The sequence below is a fragment of the Macaca fascicularis genome, chromosome 7 (assembly GCF_037993035.2).
Source record: "Macaca fascicularis isolate 582-1 chromosome 7, T2T-MFA8v1.1".
NCBI lineage: Eukaryota > Metazoa > Chordata > Mammalia > Primates > Cercopithecidae > Macaca > Macaca fascicularis.
The window spans coordinates 9,573,515-9,595,957 of record NC_088381.1 but is presented as its reverse complement, the minus strand read 5'-3'; the positions used below and the strand labels follow the sequence as shown (position 1 = coordinate 9,595,957).

Here is a 22,443-nt window from a genome sequence, read left to right as displayed (position 1 = left end):
CCCGTCTCTACTAAAAATAGAAAAAATTAGCCGGGCGCAGGGGCGGGCGCCTGTAGTCCCAGCTACTCGGGAGGCTGAGGCAGGAGAATGGCGTGAACCCGGGAGGCGGAACTTGCAGTGAGCCGAGATTGCGCCACTGCACTCCAGCCTGGGCGACAGAGCGAGACTCCGTCTCAAAAAAAAAAAAAAAAAAAAAAAGCAGTAGAGATGCCAAATAGAATCACGATATGAAGGAACACTAGTCAGGTAAACTTTGGAGGAGAGGAAGAGTAGGGAGGGTTAGAGCACAGGAGAGAGAGCCTCCTGGATGAACCAGCCTGTGGACAGTGCCTCCGGGCATATGTGTAGAAAGCTATGGTTGATTGAGGAAAATTGGGAGGCAAAAAATGGCATCATGGCGACTGCTGCCGTGAAGAGACTACTTCAGAGAGGGGGATGCAAAGACAGAGAAAACAAAGAAATTCCTCTGTTTGTTTTACTTAGTATAAGTTCTGGGAATAAACAGAAGACATGAAGAAGGAACACAGGTGGTTGCTGAATAGAAGACAGTGAAGCCCATAAAGAGGTGTAGCCTGATGATTTTGGGACAAAGAAAATATACCCTAAAATTTAAGCCTACAAGCACCGCCACTTGGAGCTAAGTTACTCACGAGATTCATTGGTTAGGATGGTGCCTCCATAGAATGTAACCCAAGGAAAAACTGTCCAGTCTGACTTATGACTGTTCTTGGCCCAGAGTGCCATATGCCTGGGTCAGAAGACTTCCCTGAAGGACCTCAGGGTTTGTGTACTTATACCCAAGATCATCCCCTTTGACCCATTCATACTGTCCTCTTGATTTACCAAATATTGCCTTCCCGACTCCCAACTTTTGCCTCCATTTCCTGTATTTTGATGACTATCTCCTTGGCATTACATTGCCACAGACAAACACAACAGTAACCATCTCTCCTTCGCACAAAGTCTGGAGTCTCCTATATTTGGGTACTATCTGTAGGCTGCTCATTTGGGCATAGACCAGTCCTATATACAGGCATCAAATGAAAAACAGACTATCCTTTGTCAAATTGTAAGAATAGATAATGTTGAGATGGCCAAAGATTTTGACGTTAAGGAGTATTGAGAACATTGAGAAGTGGTGAGTAAGCATTTTTACCAACATAGCTCCAGCTTCCGGTACATATTCTGTTCCAGTTCTTTCCATAAAGATGCACAAAAGTGTAATCGCTCTACACACTGAAATGAGTGAGCCTGATGCTCCTTTCAGGAACATCAATTTCTTTTTGTCTCCATCAGTTCCACACTCATCAGACAACTTAATGAACTTTAAAACCCTACACAGATCATCAGTTTGAGCCAAGTATATCCTGGTAAATTTGAAGCCTGAGTTCTAGTTTTTATATACATCTTTCATAAGTTTTATTAGCAGTATTCATGTTCCTTGTAAGTGACTTCTCTGGAGACATGAAAATTTTCATTTCTTAGAAGACAAAATTAAATATTTCATGCTGACCACTCATTGAAACTCAGGTTAGCATTACATACCAATTCTTACCCATATGTAAAACAGAGAAGAAAGAATCACCAGTCCATGTGCCTGAGGCATCCTCCAGAAACCTTCTGTAAATGGGGATGGGAGAAGAAGAGGAAGCAGGAAACTGTCCCTCCGCTTGCAGACCAGACTTGATAGACAACTACAGAAGTTCATTAAGCAGGGAGTAACTGCCGTTACTCTAACCATAAATTTCCTTTAACTGGAGTACTTCAGCCTACATTAGTATTCCATAGCTAAACTTTACTTGTGCTTACTGATATTTCCAGAGAAAGACTGAAAAAGGAAAGCAAGAAATAAAGAAGGAGAGACGCATCTGAAAACAAGGGAAAAGGGAGAGAAAGAGGAAAATAAAACCACAAGCTAGAAAAAGCAAGCAAAGGAAGAAGGAAGCGAGAATGAATAAGCATGAGAAGGAAGAGGAGAAAGTACTCTTCAAGTTTAGACATATTTGAATGAATGCTAAGTCTGGGTTTATTAAAAGGCTACAAAATGATTCAGGCATTCAAATGACCATATTAGATCTACAAACCAAAGTCTAAGACAACAATTACACCTCTGTAACATCTGGAAAGGAAGGTTACAAATCGATCTTAACTGAAGAACACGAAATATGTGCACTTATAATTGCTTATATGTAATGTTCCCAAAAGTATAATGAAGCTCTTGATGAAAGCACAGCAAATATTATCTGGGGCACTCACTTTAATGACCCCATATAGGTTAGTGATAGAGAAGGAGCCCATCTGAAAATGTCGCAGGGGACATTAGACCTGAAGAAAGGAACCTGAGAAGGAATAACGGAAGATTAGGTGAAAGAAAGGAGCTAAGATGGGTGGCCCACTTAGTTAAGCACACTTAAAGGGAACAATAGGAAGCTTGAAAAGGAACAGACAAAGCACTCCAGAAAGATAAGGACGGTGTGGGCAGAGCTGCGGTAACAGCCCACACAGGGAACTCATGATACTACATAGGTGGAAATAGGATGGATGTAGAGTTTAGTTGGAACATGAGATGCCAGATTTCAATAAACTTATGTTTCTTCCCATTTCCTCCATTTCATTTTATTAGGTTGTTCTGCATATGTTTATTTGGCACATGCTATGGATGAAATGCTGTGTTGGCCATTAAGGCTATATTAGAAAACACAGCAAAAAAACTCAGAGTCTTGGACTTAATCTCAGGGGCACACACAGATACAACCCCCTTTTAAAATTTTATTGAAAAAGAGTCATTCCCATTAGAGGTTCACATTGCTTAACTCAGAATATAACCTGCAATTTCTGAATGTGGATTTTCATAAGTAACTAGGTAAGAAAATACCACTTGGAGGGCTCTGAAGTAATACTTGCTGAATAGATCTAGTCTAATCAATGAGGTCATGCAGAAATGATTAATGGAAAATCATTCAAGTAATCACTGAGTCACTGTATACACAACTAAGAGCGCTGTAAAGGAAAAGAAAGGAAGAGAGAGAGAGATAGAGATGGGGAGGGAGGGAGGGAGGGAGGGAGGGAGGGAGGGAGGGAGGAAGGAAGGCAGGCAGGCAGGCAGGCAGGCAACTTCCCCTCCAGGGAGCTATTCAGTCTAGTGGAGGAAAGGAGATTTTCATAACATGAAGTAAAATTTGCACAATATGATGAAGCACCCGATTGTTTAGTTCAGAAAACAGTAATTAACAATCACTTTCCAGTTATGGTCCTTACTAAACCTTTAGCAAAATTTTAAACAATCTGTGTTGATTTGAATTCTCTAATTTTTCTTCACTACTAGATGTAACCAAATGGTAGGTTCAAAGGACCAGAGTGAGGGTAGCAAGGTCTATAAATATGATTCAAACAAGGGCTGCACCACACTATCCCCGGTGGCTTTAAGAGAGCCCCTGTGTCCCACAGACTCATGGCTTTCTGTCAGAAGTGGAGGATCCATACACACTTAACAGTGTGAGGTATGAGGGATGCTGCTGATACTCAACTTTCAACAACCAGAGTCCTCAGTAATGCCTTTAATAAGACTACAGCCCTTCACTGCTCATCAGCTTCTGTTTTCTATATGTTCTCAAAGTATCTACTTTTTTTTGTCACCTTTAATCCTTTGGCCTGAGAAGGTGAATCACCTTCTATAGCTGTATAACAGCTCTCATTCCATGAAGAAAAGTATAGATGTAACATGCATCTCGTCTTTCACTTCCATTCAAGGGGCAAGGCCAGTTCTCTGTCAGCAGAGATTTTTTTTTAATTAAACCCTAAGGCTTATCAAGTACACTATTTACAGTTGTAATTGCACAAATGATCTAGCATCAGATCTGTAACAATAAGTTGAAGAAACTAATAGAAAAAGCATCCTTCATAATCTATGTCTATATAGTCTACCTTATCAAAACCATGCAGTAGTAAATTAACATAAGTATGTTCAAAATTTTTTAGACTTAATTTCACTTGTGTTAGCTAGTTCTCCATTACCTAAAGAATTAAGGCCAGATTGTCTTGATTTGCTCCCCAGTTTTCCAGCCTTATCTCCCAATACAGTCAGTCTTCCATATACCTCCCTATACTCCAGGCTTTATAGTTCCCTGGACATGTCACATACTTTTATACCACTGAGTATTTCTTTATGATCAATCTTCTGTCTGAAATGCCCCTTTCACCCCATTTGCAACCTATCAACAACCTATAGAACCCCCCAGTTCAAATGCTGCCTCTCTTTTCAAATCTTCCCTGACTCCCTAGTCAAAATTAACTAATCCTTCTAAGATGTATAACCTTTATTTAACACATTTTTGTTCTGCTTTATTGTTAGTTCCTTAGATGTCTAACTCTCTGACCACACTTTAAGATCCTTGAAAATGGGATTATGTATTTTGATCACCTTTAAATCTTCTCCAATCTTTAGCACATGCCTTTCACGTAGTAAGTACTCAACAAATGCTTGTTGGATGAATGGGTGGGTGGATGGATGAATAAGGGATAGCATCTCACATTCCTAACACAATAGTTAAGAGATGATTGCCAGGGGTCTTTTCCTATCTATAATGCCCATAGTTCTTTTAGAAAGATAGTAGCTTTGGTTTAGTTCAGGAGACATTGGGGGAAAAACAAAAAACCAAAAACCTCAACAGACTCGTGTAAGAAATAGGCCGGGCGTGATTGCTCACACCTATAATCCCAGTGCTTGGGGAGGCCGAGGTGAGCAGGTTGCTTGAGCTTAAGCATTCAAGAACAGCCTGGGCAAAATGGCAAAACCTCATCTCTACAAAAACTACAAAAATTAGTGAGGCATGGTGGCACATGCCTGTAGTCCTAGCTACTTGGGAGGCTGAGGTGGGAGGATTGCTTGAGATTGGGAGATGGAGGCTGCAATGAGCCATGATTGTGCCACTGCACTCCAGCCTGGGTAACAGAGTGAGACCCTGTCTCAACAACAACAAAAAGAAGGAAGGAAGGAAGGAAGGGAGGGAGGGAGGGAGGGAGGGAAGGAGGGAGGGAGGGAGGGAAAGGAAAGGAAGAAAGAAAGGAAGAAAGAAAAGAAAGAAAAGAAAGAACCTCATCATAATCCTCTGGGAATTCAGGACCCTACAGGAGAAATCTCAGAAGGCTCAGAAGAAGCTGTAGATTCTAAAGGAAGATGAGGACTAGAAGGAAACAGGAATCATACAAAAGTAGAAACAAGCTAAGCAACACAAAAGTAGTAAAGTACATTTCAAAGCCAAACAAAAATTAATCTTGGACCTTTCAATAACTTCAACTATCAATAAATGTCTTCCCTTCATCTTTAGATATGAGTGACGGCTGGGCTTATGCTCCTAATTGGCAAGTACACATGCCAGTGGAGGGGGCTGGTATCTGCTATTGGTGGTGCTCAAGAATCTCATGGGAGTAAAGGGGTTCTATGGAGTGGTTACTGGTTTGTATCTGGTACAGATTGTAGGATTTAAAAGCACACAGAAATTTTGTCCAAGGTACACTGACATCAAATAAGCTTCAGTTTCTCAAACAAGCATCAGTTTGCAAACATAAGGAAATACAAAAATATGAACAGTCATCAAACTGGTATCAATAATATGTAGAGCAGACATATGTCCCATAAATATAGAATTGTCCTATATCTATTTTCCATTTTTAGAAGAATCTAGAAATATCCCATATGTGTGTTTAGTCCTGAGAATTAGGCAAATGCATATGTGATGTCCATGCCTTCCTGATTTCTCAGTCTTCGCAAGCTGGCTTCCTGTAAGTCATTGAGATCAGAAACTGAGACATTAGTCCCCAGATCCCCAATGGATCATTCCATAATATGGTTGGATTTTTACCTTTGTGTCAATACATACTTCAGTCTCAACAACCATGAGTGCACAGAGAGGGGAACTTAGCAGAGAGCTGAGTGAGGTGAGCACCTGGGCTGGAGGGGTAGCAGATGAGGATTCACTAATTCTTTCAACAACTCTTTCAGAGACCTACTACATGCTAAGCACCATCCTTAGTACAAAGAACACAGCAAAGAAGGAAAAAAAAAAAACAAAATTCTGGCCCCTGAATGCTTGCAAAGTAGGAGACAGACAAACAGGATAAATCAGTGTCATACACAGCTTGCTGGATGGTGACAAGCACCAAGGATGAAGAAAGGTAGGCGGTAAAGAAAGAAACACTTAACATCAGAACCCTCCTCTATTGATAGAAAGCACTGAGTTTTATCTAAGATATTAGCATCTACAAAATCAGATTGGAATAAAAATGGTGACATGAGTGATGTTGGGACTCTGTGCTCCTACTCCTTCTCCTTAAGATGCCACTTTTTTAGTGTACCCTTCCTTCCCCCATTTCCCCAGAAGATACAGGGTAACCTATGGTGAGCAGAATCTGCCACTGCCTTAGTAATGATTCTTTATATCCCAAATGCCACATTACGAGACCAAAGTTTTATCAAAGATAATGTCATAATCCAAGAGGATGTATACCAACATCTAAATTCACTCCTCCCACCCGCAGACAATATATTTGCCTTGGAGATAAAACCTTAATCCAAAAGAGTATCTTGAATGTCAGGAGTTTCATGTACCATGTCATATGATGATAAAGAAGTCTGGGCAAGGGGTCATATCCTGTCCAGTGACATATTATACCTAACCTGTGGGCTAGATGAAGGTTAACCCTAACTCTCCTTTACTTCAAAACCTCAATAAACCTGCCTTTTAATCTGCATTTAATTGGGCAGTTCAGACTACATCTGGGAGCCTCTTCCAGCTTTGTGAGTTATTTGCCCACTTATGTGTATTCCACAGGCCTCACCAGCATGTGAACAAGTGGCATGCACTTAGCACAGCCAGAGACCAGAGCAAAGCCCAGGGGACAGTCAAAGTTATCACCTCCCAGATAGCTGGGAGTCAAGCACAGGCTGTGGTTGAGTTAAAAGTATGACTTGGATTGCAACCTTTACATGTTTAGAAAATCAAGTAAAAATGCATGCACACCCACAGGTTTTCACTTGGCTAAGGCTTCCAGGGTGCAGGTGGGAGAGCTATTTAGATTTTTTTCTCAATTAATTGAGTTAGAAATTGTAGTAAATAAACAGTTTAAGTACATCTTCCACCCCCCCATATCATTGAAGAGCAGCTGCTTCAGGATCCCAGGTGGCTCATCAAAGTATAGTCTGAGCATGGGTGCTGGGGCTCTGGCACGAAGAATCCTCAGCCACTGGGGAGTAGGCTCTGCCATTAAAACATGTATTAAATATCATATCATATATTATAACACAGGAGAGAAAATACACCTAGTACAAGCCAGGCACTGTGCTTATTGCAGCTCTACAAACGTAAATGACAAATTCAGAATTCACACTCTTGTCTACCTTACTGGAAGCTCTTAACCACTCTGTTGTCAGAGACTGCACCTGATAGTGGTGCTGACACAGATGATACATTGTTCGACAAGAGAGTGGTTAAGAGCTTCCAGTAAGGTAGACAAGAGTGTGAATTCTGAATTTGTCATTTACGTTTGTAGAGCTGCAATAAGCGCAGTGACAATGGTGACCTGAAAATGATGTGGTTCCAGAGAAACCATCGACTTTAAGATCAATAGTAAGAGAGAACTAGGACATTCAATGGAAGAAGAGTTGTTCTGGATAGACAAAACTTACATAGGTTGTAGTCATTTATGTGAATTGTGTACCATCATGCCTAATTATGAGCCAATATAATAAAATTTATGTACAAAAATAAATATGTCAGAGCAACTTTGATCTAAAATGTATCTAATTAGAACAGTGGGCTCTCTGTATATGGGATACAGTTTGATTATATGTCCCCGCGAAATCTCATGTTGAACTGTAATCCCCAGTGTTGAAGGTGAGCCCTTGTGGGAGGTGTTTGGTCATGGGTGTGGATTTCTCATGCCTTGGTGCTGTCCTCATGACAGAGAGGGTTCTTGTGAAATCTAGTTGTTTAAAAGCGTATGGCACCTCCCCCTGCCGCTCCCTCTCTTGCTCCTACTCTGGCCATGTGACACGCTTGCTCTTGCTTTCCTTTTCACTATGCCTAAAAGCTCCTGGAGGCCTCCCCAGAAGCCGAGCAGATGCCAGCGTCACGCTTGTGCAGCCGCAGAGCCACGTGCCAATTAAACCCTTTCCTTTATAAACTGCCCAGTCTCAGATATACCTTTCTTTATGGCAACCCAAGAATGGCCTAACATATGTCATCAGATGTCAATGTTGTCCAAGTTCTAACAAGCATGTGTGACATCTTTGTAGCATTTTATACTCTATGAAGTGTACTTTCTGAGGGCAGTCTCAAGTGCTGGGCATAATTAGACATTGGGGAGAAGGAAGCAGCAAATGGTAATAAAATAGAGCCTTGTTCTGGAGGATCTCAAGTCTGATCATTTCACCCTGACCCCTTCTCTGTGAATTAGTTACAATTTTCACCTTTCTTTAGATTAGGAAACCGAGGCTGGCGTTAATGAAACAATTCATCCATAGGGTTCACTTTTCTATTTACAACTTAAAATGTTAAACTATTGCTACTTAGCGAAACACTCAGATTCAGCACCAGAAGAAGTCTCCTTTCTTTAAGGAAATCAAAAGCCCACTCATTCTCTATTATTTGAAGAAATCTTGCTTTAGGTTTTTTTTTAAATTATTATTAAATTTCCCATCTATTAAGTTCAATTAAGCTTTCAGTCATTGGGACCAGATTTCTGAGTGAAATGAAGAATCAATTAGGGTGATCCAAACTAATCAAAAACAAGGTGCCATCAGCCTGTCCATGTGCCTTTCTACACACCTGTCACTTAAGGAGCATAGCAGTTTAGCTTAATACACATCTACTCTCAACCAGGGAAGGAAAATTCTTAATAGGGTTAAATAATCAATATGATCCAGTTTAATTCCATGGAAAGCAGAGGGGAAAAAAGAGGGGAATAAGGTTTGATAGAGAGGAGAGAGTAAGAATCAGAGGCTTGGACAACTGCCCCAGCAGGACCTCTTGGGGAGAGGGCAGTGAAGTATGTAGCAAGGATCAAGCTTTGCTTCAGGTCCATGCTTTGTATCCTTAGATATGAAAAGCCAGATCTTTACAGCAGGATGACCTTGTGTTATTAGAAATACAGTAAATTCCCAGAGTGGTTAATTTCTACACTTAAGACATAAGTTGTAAAAAATGTCTCCCCAAACCAAAGACGATGAATTTTTGTGTAGTTGAGGATTCTCCAAATCATGTTGCCCATCTATTGACGTAATTTAAAATTGCCCAGGGAAAAGTCAATCAGCATTTGCATCAAGAGGCTTTGCAAAGCAGATACTCAGAACTGACCTGCCAATCTGTACTCCCAAGGCCATGAACATTGCAGGCTCATTTCCATTCACAAAGCCCGCTCATATTTAGAGTTAAGCAGAATGTCAGGCATCAAGACTATGGAATAATCCCAGGGGATCATCCCTTTGTACTTTCCAACGATAAAATGACTGTGCAATGACATTTGGAATAGCTAGTGTGACTAATGTCAATGTTTACACTGTTTTGTTGAGACAATAATAAATAATATTTATTGAGGATTTATGATATGTTGAGCACTGTTCCAAGTACCTCACATGGATTAACTCATTTAATCCTTGCAACAACCCTCTCAGATAGGCACTATGATTACCCTCATTTAACATGAGGAAACAAGAACAGAAGTAAGGAAACTTCCCCAAGGTCATACCTTTCAACAGGAAAATTTGTGTAGCACAGAAGCATGGAAGGGTTAAATTAATTGTTATAAAGTTATCTGAAGTGACTGATATCCTTGCTACCTCAAAAGAAGTCTCAGCTCCCTCTTGACCCGGAGCTGTCAAAAACAACAAACATTAAGATGTCTTTTTCATTGACATAACTTCAGTAACTTGTTTAAGACTGGGTGGAGATCATCTACGTAACTTCCAGTAGCTTGTTTAAGACTGGGCGGAGAGTAGTTGGTCAATACATGTTGAATGCACGCCCTGCTTTCTTTAAATTTCATGACATCTACATCCATATGACAACTTTAAAGGGTGTTTTAAAGACTAGCAAAATCTGAATTCATTTTGATGATAAAGTCTATCATCTATTAAGCCCATTAATCTGTCTGCCTGCCAATCTCTCTTTTACACTCTGTGATCAATGATACACTGTCTTTAAGGTTGACATTTTTATCCAAGGACCATGATGTGTATTGTGAGCCTGATCCTATCATGAAAATATTCATGCATTCTAGGGAGTGCATTCATTCAAACAGATTCTGAGTGCTCATTCGCAGCTGCCCACTGGCAGGCAGCTCAGAATCCTGCTGCAGATGTGTTTTGCTTGACTGGCAGTGTTGAGAATTTTTTTAATTTGAATGTACAGATCAGACCTGCCTCTATTTGCAAATAAAGCCCGATTTACACATTTAGCTACCTGCTTGACCCCAAAGTGTTTAGATTTGTGAACTTTCCAATCTATAGGTACCTGAGGACTTGGCATAAACCAAATGTAAGACCTCTGCGTTCCTGGAGTTCATAATGTATGGCTCATACTTTAGGCTGACGGGAACATTTTCAGGGAACAGGGCAACTATTATTCCATACTACTCCCTCCATATTTACATATCTAGTTCTCCTGAAGGAAATCTGGAGTTTCTTTAAGCCATCTCTGAGATATAATCATTATTACCATGCCTTTACAAATGGTTGAACTAGGACCTGGGAAGGGCAGGCAATCTCACAGGCATCTGGCAATAGAAATGCTGCCAAATACAGCAAGTGCTTTACCTCTGACTTTACCCATCATTTGACTGGTATGTTCTTTGCTATGTTTTTCTCCTAAAATGCCTCTTGCAAAGAGATGAGATCTGTTCAAGACCTCACTATAGTTTATTCTTGAACTGTTCTGTTCTAGCCAGCCTGGAGAGAAGAGAGGATTACTTGGACGAGAACCACTGACATAAACTGAAACAACAGCCAAGTGTCCTGGGTGACTGAGAAGGGACTTAGGAGGGGTTCATGCTACTCCAGGACCAGCTGCCCTATTTTGATCTGATCTCTTGGATTCAGCTTCTGGTTCTAGCCAATGGGATCTCTCCTTCTGCCCTCGTATTATTTACAGTCTGGATCTGGTCCATGGTATAGAGCACCATGATTCAAATCAATACTTCTCCCACTGCGGACATTTATGTGCCATTGATGGAGAACTTTCCATTCCTTCCTGCAGTCCCGCTGACTAGCTCTCTCTGCCTAGCCCCATTAGAGAATTCAACCGTGAAATTTTCAGAGTTGATGCCAGTACCTATCACTGGTGGGGTGAAATGCCTGTACCTTCCAGTAAGAGCTTTTCCTATTTGCTCTGTTAGGGGATAAGCAGCTCCCCTTAGCACTTTCCCTTTTTTGCTGTAGGAATCGCTTTGAAATGGTTTCAGGGTCTCTGGGGCATTTGCTGGGGATTAGTATGAGTGACACGTCAATGAATACAATAACTGATAATGAGGTTTTGTCTCTCAAACACTTTTCTACTTCAGGAAGAAGGCACCTTAGTTCTCATTTTGATGTAGAGTCACCTTATCTTACTGTTTTCTCTGATTATGAATTATCTAAAACAAAGTATGTATTAGCACCAGTCCTGATGGTGAATAATGCTCTTCTGAATGTCTGAAGGTTGGCCACTCTCTCCCAGGTAACTCAAGGCTTCTTCTCCTCTGCTCAAAGGTCTAAATAAAGATAGAGTCTGAACCACCATCTCCAGAACCCAGATTCCTGTGCTTTGATGTATATTTCCTGCTCAGGGTTCCCCAAGAACCAATGCAGTGCCCTACTCAGGCTTGCCCACTCTCAGCAACGCTCCCATGTGCTCTCACCTTTCTCCAATCCAATTCCCGTTCCTTCAGGAACTGGCTCTGCTCAGCTGTTAATGATGTTAATCATTAATAGTACCTGCTGAGCTAACAATCTTGCATTTCAGCATTTTAATATGGGGAATTTCTTGAGACACTGCTTTATCCCAAAGACAGACCAAGGAGAAAGATACTCTTCTGGGTATCTGCATGGGTCACCATGACACTGACACCGACCCAGACTTTCATCCCTACACTTTTACAACAGGTGTGCTGCCTTGCTCATCACACTGGCTGGTTCCTATAGCATAAAACTACTTACAAACTGAACTCAGTAGAAAAACTGTTGATGGCCTGTACAATTCTGCACAGACAGCTGCAGCTCTGTCTCCAGAGCTCTCTCTGCCTCCTTTGCACTCTGAAGTAAGCGGCAGCAAGCAGCTGTCACCCCAGAGGGAAGAGTTCATGTTGAGTATAATTTCTGAATCTCTTTGTAATCTGATTTTAGGATAGAGTGTTTGCTTTCCTTCTTCTTGGGCATTGAATCCAATAATAACAGGATTCCTCAAGTAGACAAGCCTGTGCAGGAGCAGAGAGACCTGAAATCAATGGGGAATTTACTGTATAGGGTGTGGAGGGTGAAAAAAGAAGGCCCTGGTGTCTCAGTGCCTCCTCCTTGTAACGCTATGTCCCACCTCAAAGGACAATAGCCCAGTGTATGACTGTAGAGTCAGCAATGTACTCTAAGCCAGAGGAGGGGAGAAGTGCGTGTGAGGAGAGGAGGTATAGCTCTTTTATTCTGGAATACTGCATCATCAGTCTCAGAGATGATCTGAACTTTGTTTTCTAATTCTAACAACTGGGAATCAGAAATGACATAAAGAGAAAAAAAAAAATCTTGGCATCTCAAGAGACTCATCCCTGTAGCAGGATCAGAGCTGAGGTGCCAGCACTTTTTCTTCCCTCTCTCTGAATTGAAGAGGTGCTATGATGGCAAAATTCACTGAACCAAAGGAAACTGCAGTGACTGGAAATGTCTTTGTCCCTAAAACACCCCCACTGGCTTCCAAGCAAGAAGATGGCTGAGAGGACACCAGCCTGGGGCCTGGAGGACCCAGCGTGGCTCCCCAGGGAGAACTGTGGCCCTACAGCCTCACCACTGGCTGGGCTCCCCATCCCCAGAAGCATCTGCTTCCTCTAGGTGCAGCCAAAAGGAACTGTTCAAAGGCCCCAACACCCTGAGTAGACATGACTAAAGCAGCAGAATCCCTGGGAGGAAAAGCTGCTCTGGTTTTACAGGAAAGCAGGTCCCCAAGGCTTTGAGCGAAAGAAAAAAATGGGCTCATAAAAGAAACAGGAGGGGGAAGAGGAAGAATAGCTTACGAAAGGAAGAGCTACGGGATTCAATAAGAAAAGGCGGTCCTATGGGAAAAGGTAGCTTTGGTAATTTTCTGAGATGACGAAAACAACTCTGAGCGTTCTGTTTGGTGGCGAGGACCCTGGGAGGAGCCTACCTGGCCTTTGGAAGATTATCACACCCACTGACTTGACTTCTCAAGTCTTTTAATCAAATACCTTAAGAATAGTTGTAGTTGGCTTTAGGGAAGGAATTGCCCAGAGATCCTGGGGTGAGCCCACCACCGGAGGCTGTCCAACAGCTCTGGGATGGAGGGAAGGATCCGCAACAAAGACCACGTTAGAGATGGGGGCGACGGGGCTGGTTTTCCAGCAAGATCTGATGATAAGCAGGGTCGACTTCCTAGTACAGGAGAGACACAATGACAATGTCCTACGAAACACAACCTATTCACTCATTTGCGGTAATACGTCTCTCATGTGGAATGACTGTTTCCTCTCACAACACTTCTGTTAATGCAGGTTCTATCTCCATACAGTGGGAAAAATGAAACCTCAATTTTCTTACATGACTCGTTGAAGGTCATAGTGATCTAGACCTAAAAATACGAATTCTTGCCTCTAAGCTCTTTTTTTTTTTTATTACAGCATCCCACTCCTACTGGATAAATCTTGTATTAAGGGTAGCTTCAGGAACATATCTAATTTAGAAAGGTTTATACTGATATGAACTTGTGGGAAATCAGCTGAAGTATTGGGTTCTTAAGACCTAGGACCGCCTGGGTCTGCACTTGAGATTGGTAAAGATATTCGGAAGAATGCCAAGTCAATTAGAAGATGATGGAGTTGATGGCTTCTAAGTTAAAAATTCTTTAAGTAGTAAGGTAAAGAAAAAGACAAATTATAAAATAAAGATTCCTTTCCATGAAGGTGTAAAAACAACACAAAGCAAAGAGGCAAATAAGCACATATAGCTACATCTTATTTAAATACAAATCCTTCAAAAATAATCATCAGAGTATTTTTCTCTCCAGATACATTCCTCCCACTCTTTTCTTTTTCACCGTTTTTTTTTTTTTTTTTTTTGCCCTCAGATCAACCCTAAGGAGCTGGAGAAACCAATATTAGAAACTAAAAATTGTTAAATAACATATTTCACTTGTGAATATTTCACTGGATTACACTTATGAAATATGTTATTTAACATAGTTAATAACTATTCCTTGCTTAATAATCACAGTAGCATAAGAAAAAAAACACATGCACAGATGTTAGACACACATTCTTCAACTGCAGACCTATCCCTTGACCTCAGTCTTTATAAAGTGGGCCACACTGCATTCCAAATATTTCCAAGTTTGCAGTCATCACCACCTCCTTCCCCAGGAGCTCAGCAGCTTAAAATCCTTAGGACAACCCTGGACAGGGCAATCTGGTCTTAGCAGAGAAGGTGTGTGCCACCACCCCCCTACTGCTGATGCGGCCTTTCTGATTTCAGTTCATCACTTTGGAAAAAAGGATCCAGCCTCCTTCTCACAACAACGGGAACGTTTCCCTGGAAAGGGGGGGATATTGTGTGTCCAGTCGGCTGATACGGGTCTTTAATCAGATCAGCTTGAGAAGCCAAGGAAGGAGAGACTGAGAAGATGGGAAGCCCTGAAGTGACCTTGGAAGGCCCAGAGTGTGGGAATATTCTGAGTGTTGTCATTTTAACCCTCAAACCTAACTCAGCAGGAGAGCTTATATTTCAGCTCTGCAACAACTCACACCACACGTGTGGGTATCTGAGGTCTGCATTTTATCACTACCTCCACTGCTACTCACTAGCACCTACAGCCTGGAGGAAGGTGTCCACCTCCTTTCCCTTATCTCCTTAAGGAAAATCTACCAAAACACAGGCTTCATGCAGCTGTTATGTAAATGGTCCCTTCTGTGGGGAGAAGAAAGCAGGCATCCATAAATCACCAGGTACAAGTTCACTGTCATTCCAACCCAAGACAACGCGCTCTGGGGAGGGACGAGAGACACAAGCTCACGTGAGTGCTACAGCTCAAATTCAGGAATTTGTCCTAGGCACCCTGTAGGCAGGAACCCAAGATAAGGGAGCAATCCTTGATTTTCAGCCCAAGTGCCTTTTCTTATCCCTCGAGAGCTGCAAATTTAGATGAAGGAGGACAACTTTCTATGGGGAGGGCTAAATTAGGCTGTCTATGACCAACCTTTAATTGAAACTAATGCAAATAAATGTCTATCTCACTCTGAGTTCTGTTTCAATTAACATTGTGGGGGAAAGGCAGTTGGCAAGGAGAACACTGTGACATTTTAAAAACAATAAGCTAAGGATTAGAGTTTTGTCGTGTTTTGTTTTTTAAATGGATACTGTAGTCTAAGGGGAAAAGTAGGAGAGAAAAGTTTTCTCCTGGCACTCTCGAAGCAGAATGTGGTGCCAGCCGCTCCACCGACTGTCTGAAGATGGGGTAATTGTCACTTCTCACCATAACTTCTTGCTTTCAGATCAGCGGCTGGCAGGTTTATCTGCTTCAGAGCAGCTTCAGAGCCACGTCAATGACACTGGCTACGTCAGCAAGAGCAATCGGAAGAGAGGAGGATGCCACTGCCAAGAGCAGTGGGAGGGAACATTTTAGCCTTCAAGATTCTATCTGTCTAGCTGCCTGATTCTAACTGGCATACATGACTGTCAGTGATTTCAGAAGGCCAGAAGAGGGTATATAGTTTTAGACTGCCTCCTTAAGGCTTGGGGTACAGTAGCATCTAGTTAGCATGTGTTTAAGCTTCCAAAGCCCTTGTTTAGGTCTTGTTCTCTACTTAGGAGAGGGTGAGCTTCCAAACGTATCAGAGGCTATAACCAAAATGAACGCTACCACAAATAAGTGTTTAAAGCCACACCACACACACCTATAGTGCTTACTGCAGTAATTCTGGCTCATTTCACACTATCAATAGTTCTAGCTGCTTTCATTTTTGGCACTATTATAACAAACATGACGCTACAACCACTAACAATTTGATTAGGATCCTTGGCATAATGCTATTGTATGGTCTTTTTTTGTAAGTAGGTTAAAAGCTTCTGCTCTCTGGGATGGCAATCCTTTAAAGTTCATGGTTACAAAGATATGATTCTATTCCATGGTCCAGTATCAGCCACCTTTTCATCCAGGACCATGGCAATCTGAGGAAGCATTATATATAACTAATACATTGCCAAAATGCTTTTAAAGGTGTTGTTTGAGGAGGAGAAAGAAAGCCTAAGGCAAAGGTAACTGAATGAGTTCAAAGTGAAATAACTTCCCTAACCCAGACACATCCAAAGGAGAGACAAATCCCACCGCTAGCACAAGCCTGGTGTTCCCAACTACCCTAAAGTCAAAATTCTGTGCAGAGATCAAAAGCTTATGGCTATTGGATTCCAATAAATCATTTTGTCAAATTCACGGATGAAGAAGGAGGATGCCAAGCTCAGAAAGCTGCAGTACTCCTCTTATATTCTTAAGTATATTCTTAAGACTATATATAACATCTGGCGTAACGCTCAATGCCAAGCTCTAGCGGGAATGTAATTTAACATTGTATAATGGAAATTACCAATAACTTGTCAACAGCTATGGCCAAGTCACTTGATTTTCTGTGCTTCAGTTTCATCACCTATTTCCTTCCCAGTGAACTAAAAATTAAGATGTTAAGGTGTCTCATAGGGTGAAGAAATGAGGAACACACCTTAAAAAATACATAAGGTGATAACTAGAAGGAAAAGAATCAATAATGCCACATTTGAATCACTGCCCCTATGGTTACCTCCAGCACTCGCTCTAAGCCATAAGTGATATGTAGTTCTCTGCAACAGGGGTTCTGAACCTGGGTCCTTGAACCCCACAGGCTGTCATGGGTGTACTTTAAAAGAGGTCCACCAGCTCTAATCTCTAGGGCAGGAAGCCCAGCACACAAAACTTAAGAACCACTACTATAATAAACCTTGGCTACAGGTGTACCAAAAACAAACAAAAACAAAAACACTTACAATGCCAGATGGAGAGGAAAAGTCAGGGAAGATGGCTCAGAAGCCAAGAGAAAAGCAAGAGATAAGGATCTCACGAAAACCACCACCTTCGTAAGCCTCAACTCCCTGGGACATCTATTCAACATTGACCCTATCGGTCTGAAGATAATTTTTTCAAGCAATAATGCCCAAAAGATCATTAATAATAAGCAGAAGAAATTACTGATCATGGAGGACACAAGGCAGAAAGAACCTGAGCTGCCACCCATCCATTACTAAAGACACCTGTCAGAGGGACAAGCAAAGGATTTCATGGGGCTTTGAGGGGAGCAGGCAGCTTTATAAAAATAGGGTTGTCATGAATTGCAACTACGGGGCCATCTTGTGTGCAGTGTGAGAGATGAGAATGGAGTCTGGGTCTGCAGGTCAGACCAAGGATGAAGAGATGAATACTGTAGCCTCTCAGTAGTACCAGCAGGCTGCCAGGTACTTCCATACCCCTCCACCCAAATAAGACCCAAGTCCTAGCTTTGACAAAAGAACCACGTTTGGAAGAGAAACTGAAAAGAATTGGAAGGAAGCACTTTGACAGGAGGAGAGTGGTTCAAAAGATGGACAAGAGATAAGTTGTGATCTTCGAAGACCAGGTCATGGGTGGTGGGGGGCACCCTTATAGGGGAGGGAGAGAGGGAAAGAATTTCATTCTAATTCCTGACAGCTAAGCAGTGCATATAAAATTATGTAAGATTTACAGACCAATTTACAGTTTACCAAACATTATGACATTCACAATATCATTTAATCCTTATCACTGGCTATATTTTATTTTACACACGAGGAAACTGAGGCTAAGTAGGGCGGATTATGCGACTTGCTCAAGGTCACTTGGCTGAAATCAGCGCTAGGATGCATCCCCAAGGCCCCCACCCCTCCGGGTGGCCGTCCACCTTGAAAGTCTTTGCATTATCTCCTATAGCGCAAGGCTGGTGTGGCTGCAACAGACTTCACCCCCTCACCCCCAAATCTGGGATGGAGCAGCGCCCTCAGGTGCCAAGGAGGGGACCTGAGTGACGCGGAGCCACTGACTGGGGTTTCCCTGTCCTGCGGGGCTCGCGGGAGCAGGGAACAGAAGCCACAGCTCTCGAACCCACGGCAGGCAGTCAGTCAGGCTCCAGCAGCAGTTGCCCGCGTGAGGCTTCACACGAGAAGGGCAGCGCTGGGTGAATTCCCCTCTGAGCGATCCCAGGGCTAGGACCTAGCGCCTGCGCCCGCTTCTCCCACTCGGCTCTCCACGCTCCCCCCTGCCCCGCTGGCTCCTTCCCGACGGTTTCCCGGTGCGTGGGGGCGCCTTGGAAGAGGAATGGGGCTGGCGTGGAGTGTGGAGGTGTCAGAGGGCCGACCCCGGGGCGAGGGCTTCCAACGCCGATCTTTTGGGTCAGGACAACCACGAACAAACCCCTGCTGAAGTTTGGGCATCAAGGGTTTCAGACCAAGTAGCAAGTTGCCTGGAGAGCGAGCGGTCCTAGGTGGAGGGTCTGGGGCAGGGGTGGCAGTAGAGGAACAAGGGAGAGGCAGGAGATGGTGCCCCTTTCCACGCAGCCCCTCGCGGCCCCGCGGGTAGGTGGCTGGTCCGCCTCTGCAGCCCGCGGGTGCGGAGAAAGCGCCCGGCACCGGGCACCCGGCACCGCGGCGCGGCGCAGCGCAGCCAGCCCCTCCTCGCCGCGCTCCGCGCTCCTCCCCGCCTGCCCACGGCCTCGCCCCCGCCGCGGAGACTCACAGTCCTCAGAAACTGGATCTCGTCCTCGCCTCCTTCTCCCCCTTCGGCCATGGCTCCCGAGGCGTCGGCGGTGCCCCAGCCTCCGGCGCCTCTGCTTCCCCCGGCAGCCGCTCGGCGTGCGCTGACTGCTGCTGCGCTCTTTCTCCTCCTCCTCCTTTTCGTCCTCGTCCTCCTCCTCTTCCTCCGGCTCCTGGCTCAGCCTCAGCCTCAGCAGCGCCTAGCTAATCCCCGACCATATAGGGAGCTGGGCTAACACTCCACTGCACTGCAGAGCGCCAACGCCAACCAAGCAGTCCGCCCACCCCTCTCGCCTCTCGCCTCTCGCCCCAGCCAAGTGCGCTGCGGCCGCCCGCTCGGTGGAGAGCGCAACGCCGGGCGCGTCGAGCCGGCGGGGGCGGTGCGGGGGCCCTGGGCCGGCGCGGTGGAGCCTCCCCCGCACCGCTGGGCACCGCACCGCACACTCAGCGGAGGCGCGCGCCCCGCGGCGACCGGAGGATGTCCCCTAAACTGCTCCGATTCACAAACAAAGGCCAGTTGCTTAGCTCCAGCGCGCCCAGACTGGGTACCAACCCTCTTCGCTTTGCTCGCTTTGCCCACTTTGCTTGTGCGCGTGTGTGTGTGTGTGTGTGTTTGTGTGTGTGTGTGAGAGAGAGAGCGAGCGAGAGAGAAGGGGGGGAGGGAGAGGGGGGGGGGAGAGAGAGAGAGAGAGAGAGAGAGAGAGAGAGAGAGAGAGAGAGAGAGAGAGATCTGGACTCGAATCCCTTGCCGGGACCCGCGTGCCTTGTTGGGCAAGGAGAAAACGGTGCAGTGAGGAGCCAGGGTGATTGTCCACTCATAACAAAGTTTGCAACTCCCTAGATAGTCCTCTCTACACCTTAAGAGAACCCCTTCCCCTCTTCAAAATTGGTAAGTACACTTTACCAAACCGCTGGATTGTCCAGGGTTGCTGTGACTTCTCTCTATACCCCAGGGAGCTCCTGTTCCATCCTCAGTTTGGAAGTCAGGTGGCATCACAACCCTTCCTGTCTGCCCACCCCTAACCTTCTTCTGCATTTTAGAGTTCCAGCCCTGTGGACTCCAACGGGGGTAGAGAGGAGCACAGTTACAGGAGGTTCCCTTCCAGGTCCTGAAGGCTCCTACATCCCCCCCAGCCTTAGGTCCTTTTCCATGGTTGGGTATTGTCAGATTGGTCCTTGTCTAGACTGACGGTGCAGGGTGCCCCCTTCTGTTTGATGGCCGAGAAGCTCCGAGGCAAGAGACTGTTCAAGGCAAAAGGCACCAGACAGGAGATGTAGATTTAGGAGGAAGTGCAACTGGGAAGGTGGTAATTCTGGGCTGATGGTGGTGGAAGACGCTGGAAACCCCAAGCCATTCCACAGCTGCATATTACCGCCTCCTTGTGGACGACCTCTCTCTCTTGATTCTACCTTAAGACCTCTTTCCTGAGCTTCGGTCCCACAATCTCTGATGAACATCAGAAATGCTAAGAAAAACAATGTTTTTTTTTTATATTGTACTCAAACTGCTACCTTCTAGAGGCTGCAGCTTCGGTCTTGTGCCTCTTCTGAAACCTGCCTAGAACAAGTCAAACCATCTCTACATTGTAGCCCTCCATCTCTTAGAAGACATCTGCCATGCTTGTCTCTATGGCCCACCATCCACTCTTCTTCTGGCTAAGGTTCTTCTTACCCCCAACTTTCCCTGTAGTATAGTTTCCAGAGCCTATGTCATCTTTGATGGCCATATAAGCATTGCAGGTTGTCTTCTTCCTGAATTGTGCTCTCCATCCTTGTTTTGGGCAGTCTTTATGTGCAGCCTAATATTGGATTGGCTTTTGGGGAAACATCAATGACACTTACTGTGTTTGGAGTTAACTAGAATTTCTAGATTTACTTTTTTTTTTTTCCTCCCACGTGAACTGCAAAAGTCAGCTCTTCTCCATCTTGATCACGTGCAAGTGCTTGAGTAACTGTGGGCACGGTGGCTCAAGCCTGTAATCCCAACACTTTGGGAGGCCAAGGTGGGCCGATCACCTGAGGTCGGGAGTTCGAGACCAGCCTGACCAACATGGAGAAACCCCGTCTCTACTTAAAAAAAAACAAAAACACACACATACAAAATTAGCCGGGCGTGCTGGCACATGCCTACAATCCCAGCTACTTGTGAGGCTGAAGCAGGCAAATCGCTTGAACCCGGGAAGTGGAGATTGCGGTGAGCTGAGATCACGCCATTGCACTCCAGCCTGGGCAACATAAGCGAGATTCCATCTCAAAAAAAAAAAATATATATATATATATACACACACACACATATATATATATAGTGTGTGTATATAGTGTATATATATAGTGTGTGTGTATATATATACAGTGTGTGTGTATATATATTCCTTCCAATTATAATACACAATCATGTATTGATGTCTCTATATGTGAACCTTTAAGATATTTTTAAAGCTAGAGTATGCCATGCAAGGTGCTAATTATTACTAACCTGCGATATGGTATACCTTCAGAATACTAATAGAGGCCCTCTTGGATTAACTTTCATACTTTTGATTATGCTTATTTAATGGTCAAGAGCTTACCCAAGTCAGAAAAATAATACGCATTGAGTACTATGCTTATGACGTGGGTGATGAAATAATCTGTACACCAAACCTCCATGACATGCAGTTTACTTATGTAACAAACCTGCACATGTACCCTTGAACCTAAAATAAAAGTTATAGTTTAAAAATAACCTACATAAATATATGACTTTGCAGCCCAAATTTCTTCTTGTTCATAGGGGCTACTACAAATGCCTTTTTTACATACTTTACTAAAATACAGATATGTAACCTGGGACACCACTTCCCATATCAGTCAAGTAACCTACCACATAAGAAGGAAGAATGGAGTTCTGTAACACCATTGGTGCATCCACTTGGATCCCTGATGGTCTTTGTGTTCCTCTAGATGCCCAAAAGTAAGCTGTTTAATCATCAAAAGCTAAGATTGTTCTGGAGTTCAGCATGTAGAGTCTTGGATTGTTGTTTCAGCCTGTAAACTGGGGAAGGTGGACATTTACTTCTATTTGAAATCTACTGGTACTTCTTCCATTCTCTAAGATTTCTCAAAGATGTACCAATAATGATGTTGTCGTCATGTAGGTATAAATAAATAGTAGTTCAGACACTGCTTTGATACTTGTTTTGCTGTTAGTTCACCCATTAAGACTGGGAGAGAATAAACTAATAGTAAGTTACTTGTCTAAATTCATACAACTAGTAAAAGGAGTCACACAATCTCCTCCTACTTGGGGTAAAACAGTCTCAATACTTTTCAGTACCTTCTCCAAGTAAGAGGAGATTGTTTGACTCCAAGTTCAATACGTTTCAGTACTTTCTCCACTATACTGCCTTGTTTCTAGAATAGCAAAGTGGAAA

General features: G+C 43.7%; 1 protein-coding gene across 7 annotated transcripts in view; it reads right to left on the bottom strand.

Annotated features, from left to right (window-relative positions):
• RYR3 (ryanodine receptor 3) overlaps positions 1–19,386 on the bottom strand; it is a 566,003-nt gene extending 546,617 nt beyond the window's left edge. For all 7 annotated transcript variants that reach the window (XM_005559076.5, XM_065547708.2, XM_065547709.2 and 4 more), the window contains exon 1: positions 19,014–19,386. In XM_005559076.5, the coding sequence (XP_005559133.3) occupies positions 19,014–19,064 (51 nt within the window). In that variant the 5' untranslated portion in view covers positions 19,065–19,386. The remainder of the gene's footprint in view (positions 1–19,013) is intronic.
• Between the last annotated feature and the right edge of the window lie 3,057 nt (positions 19,387–22,443).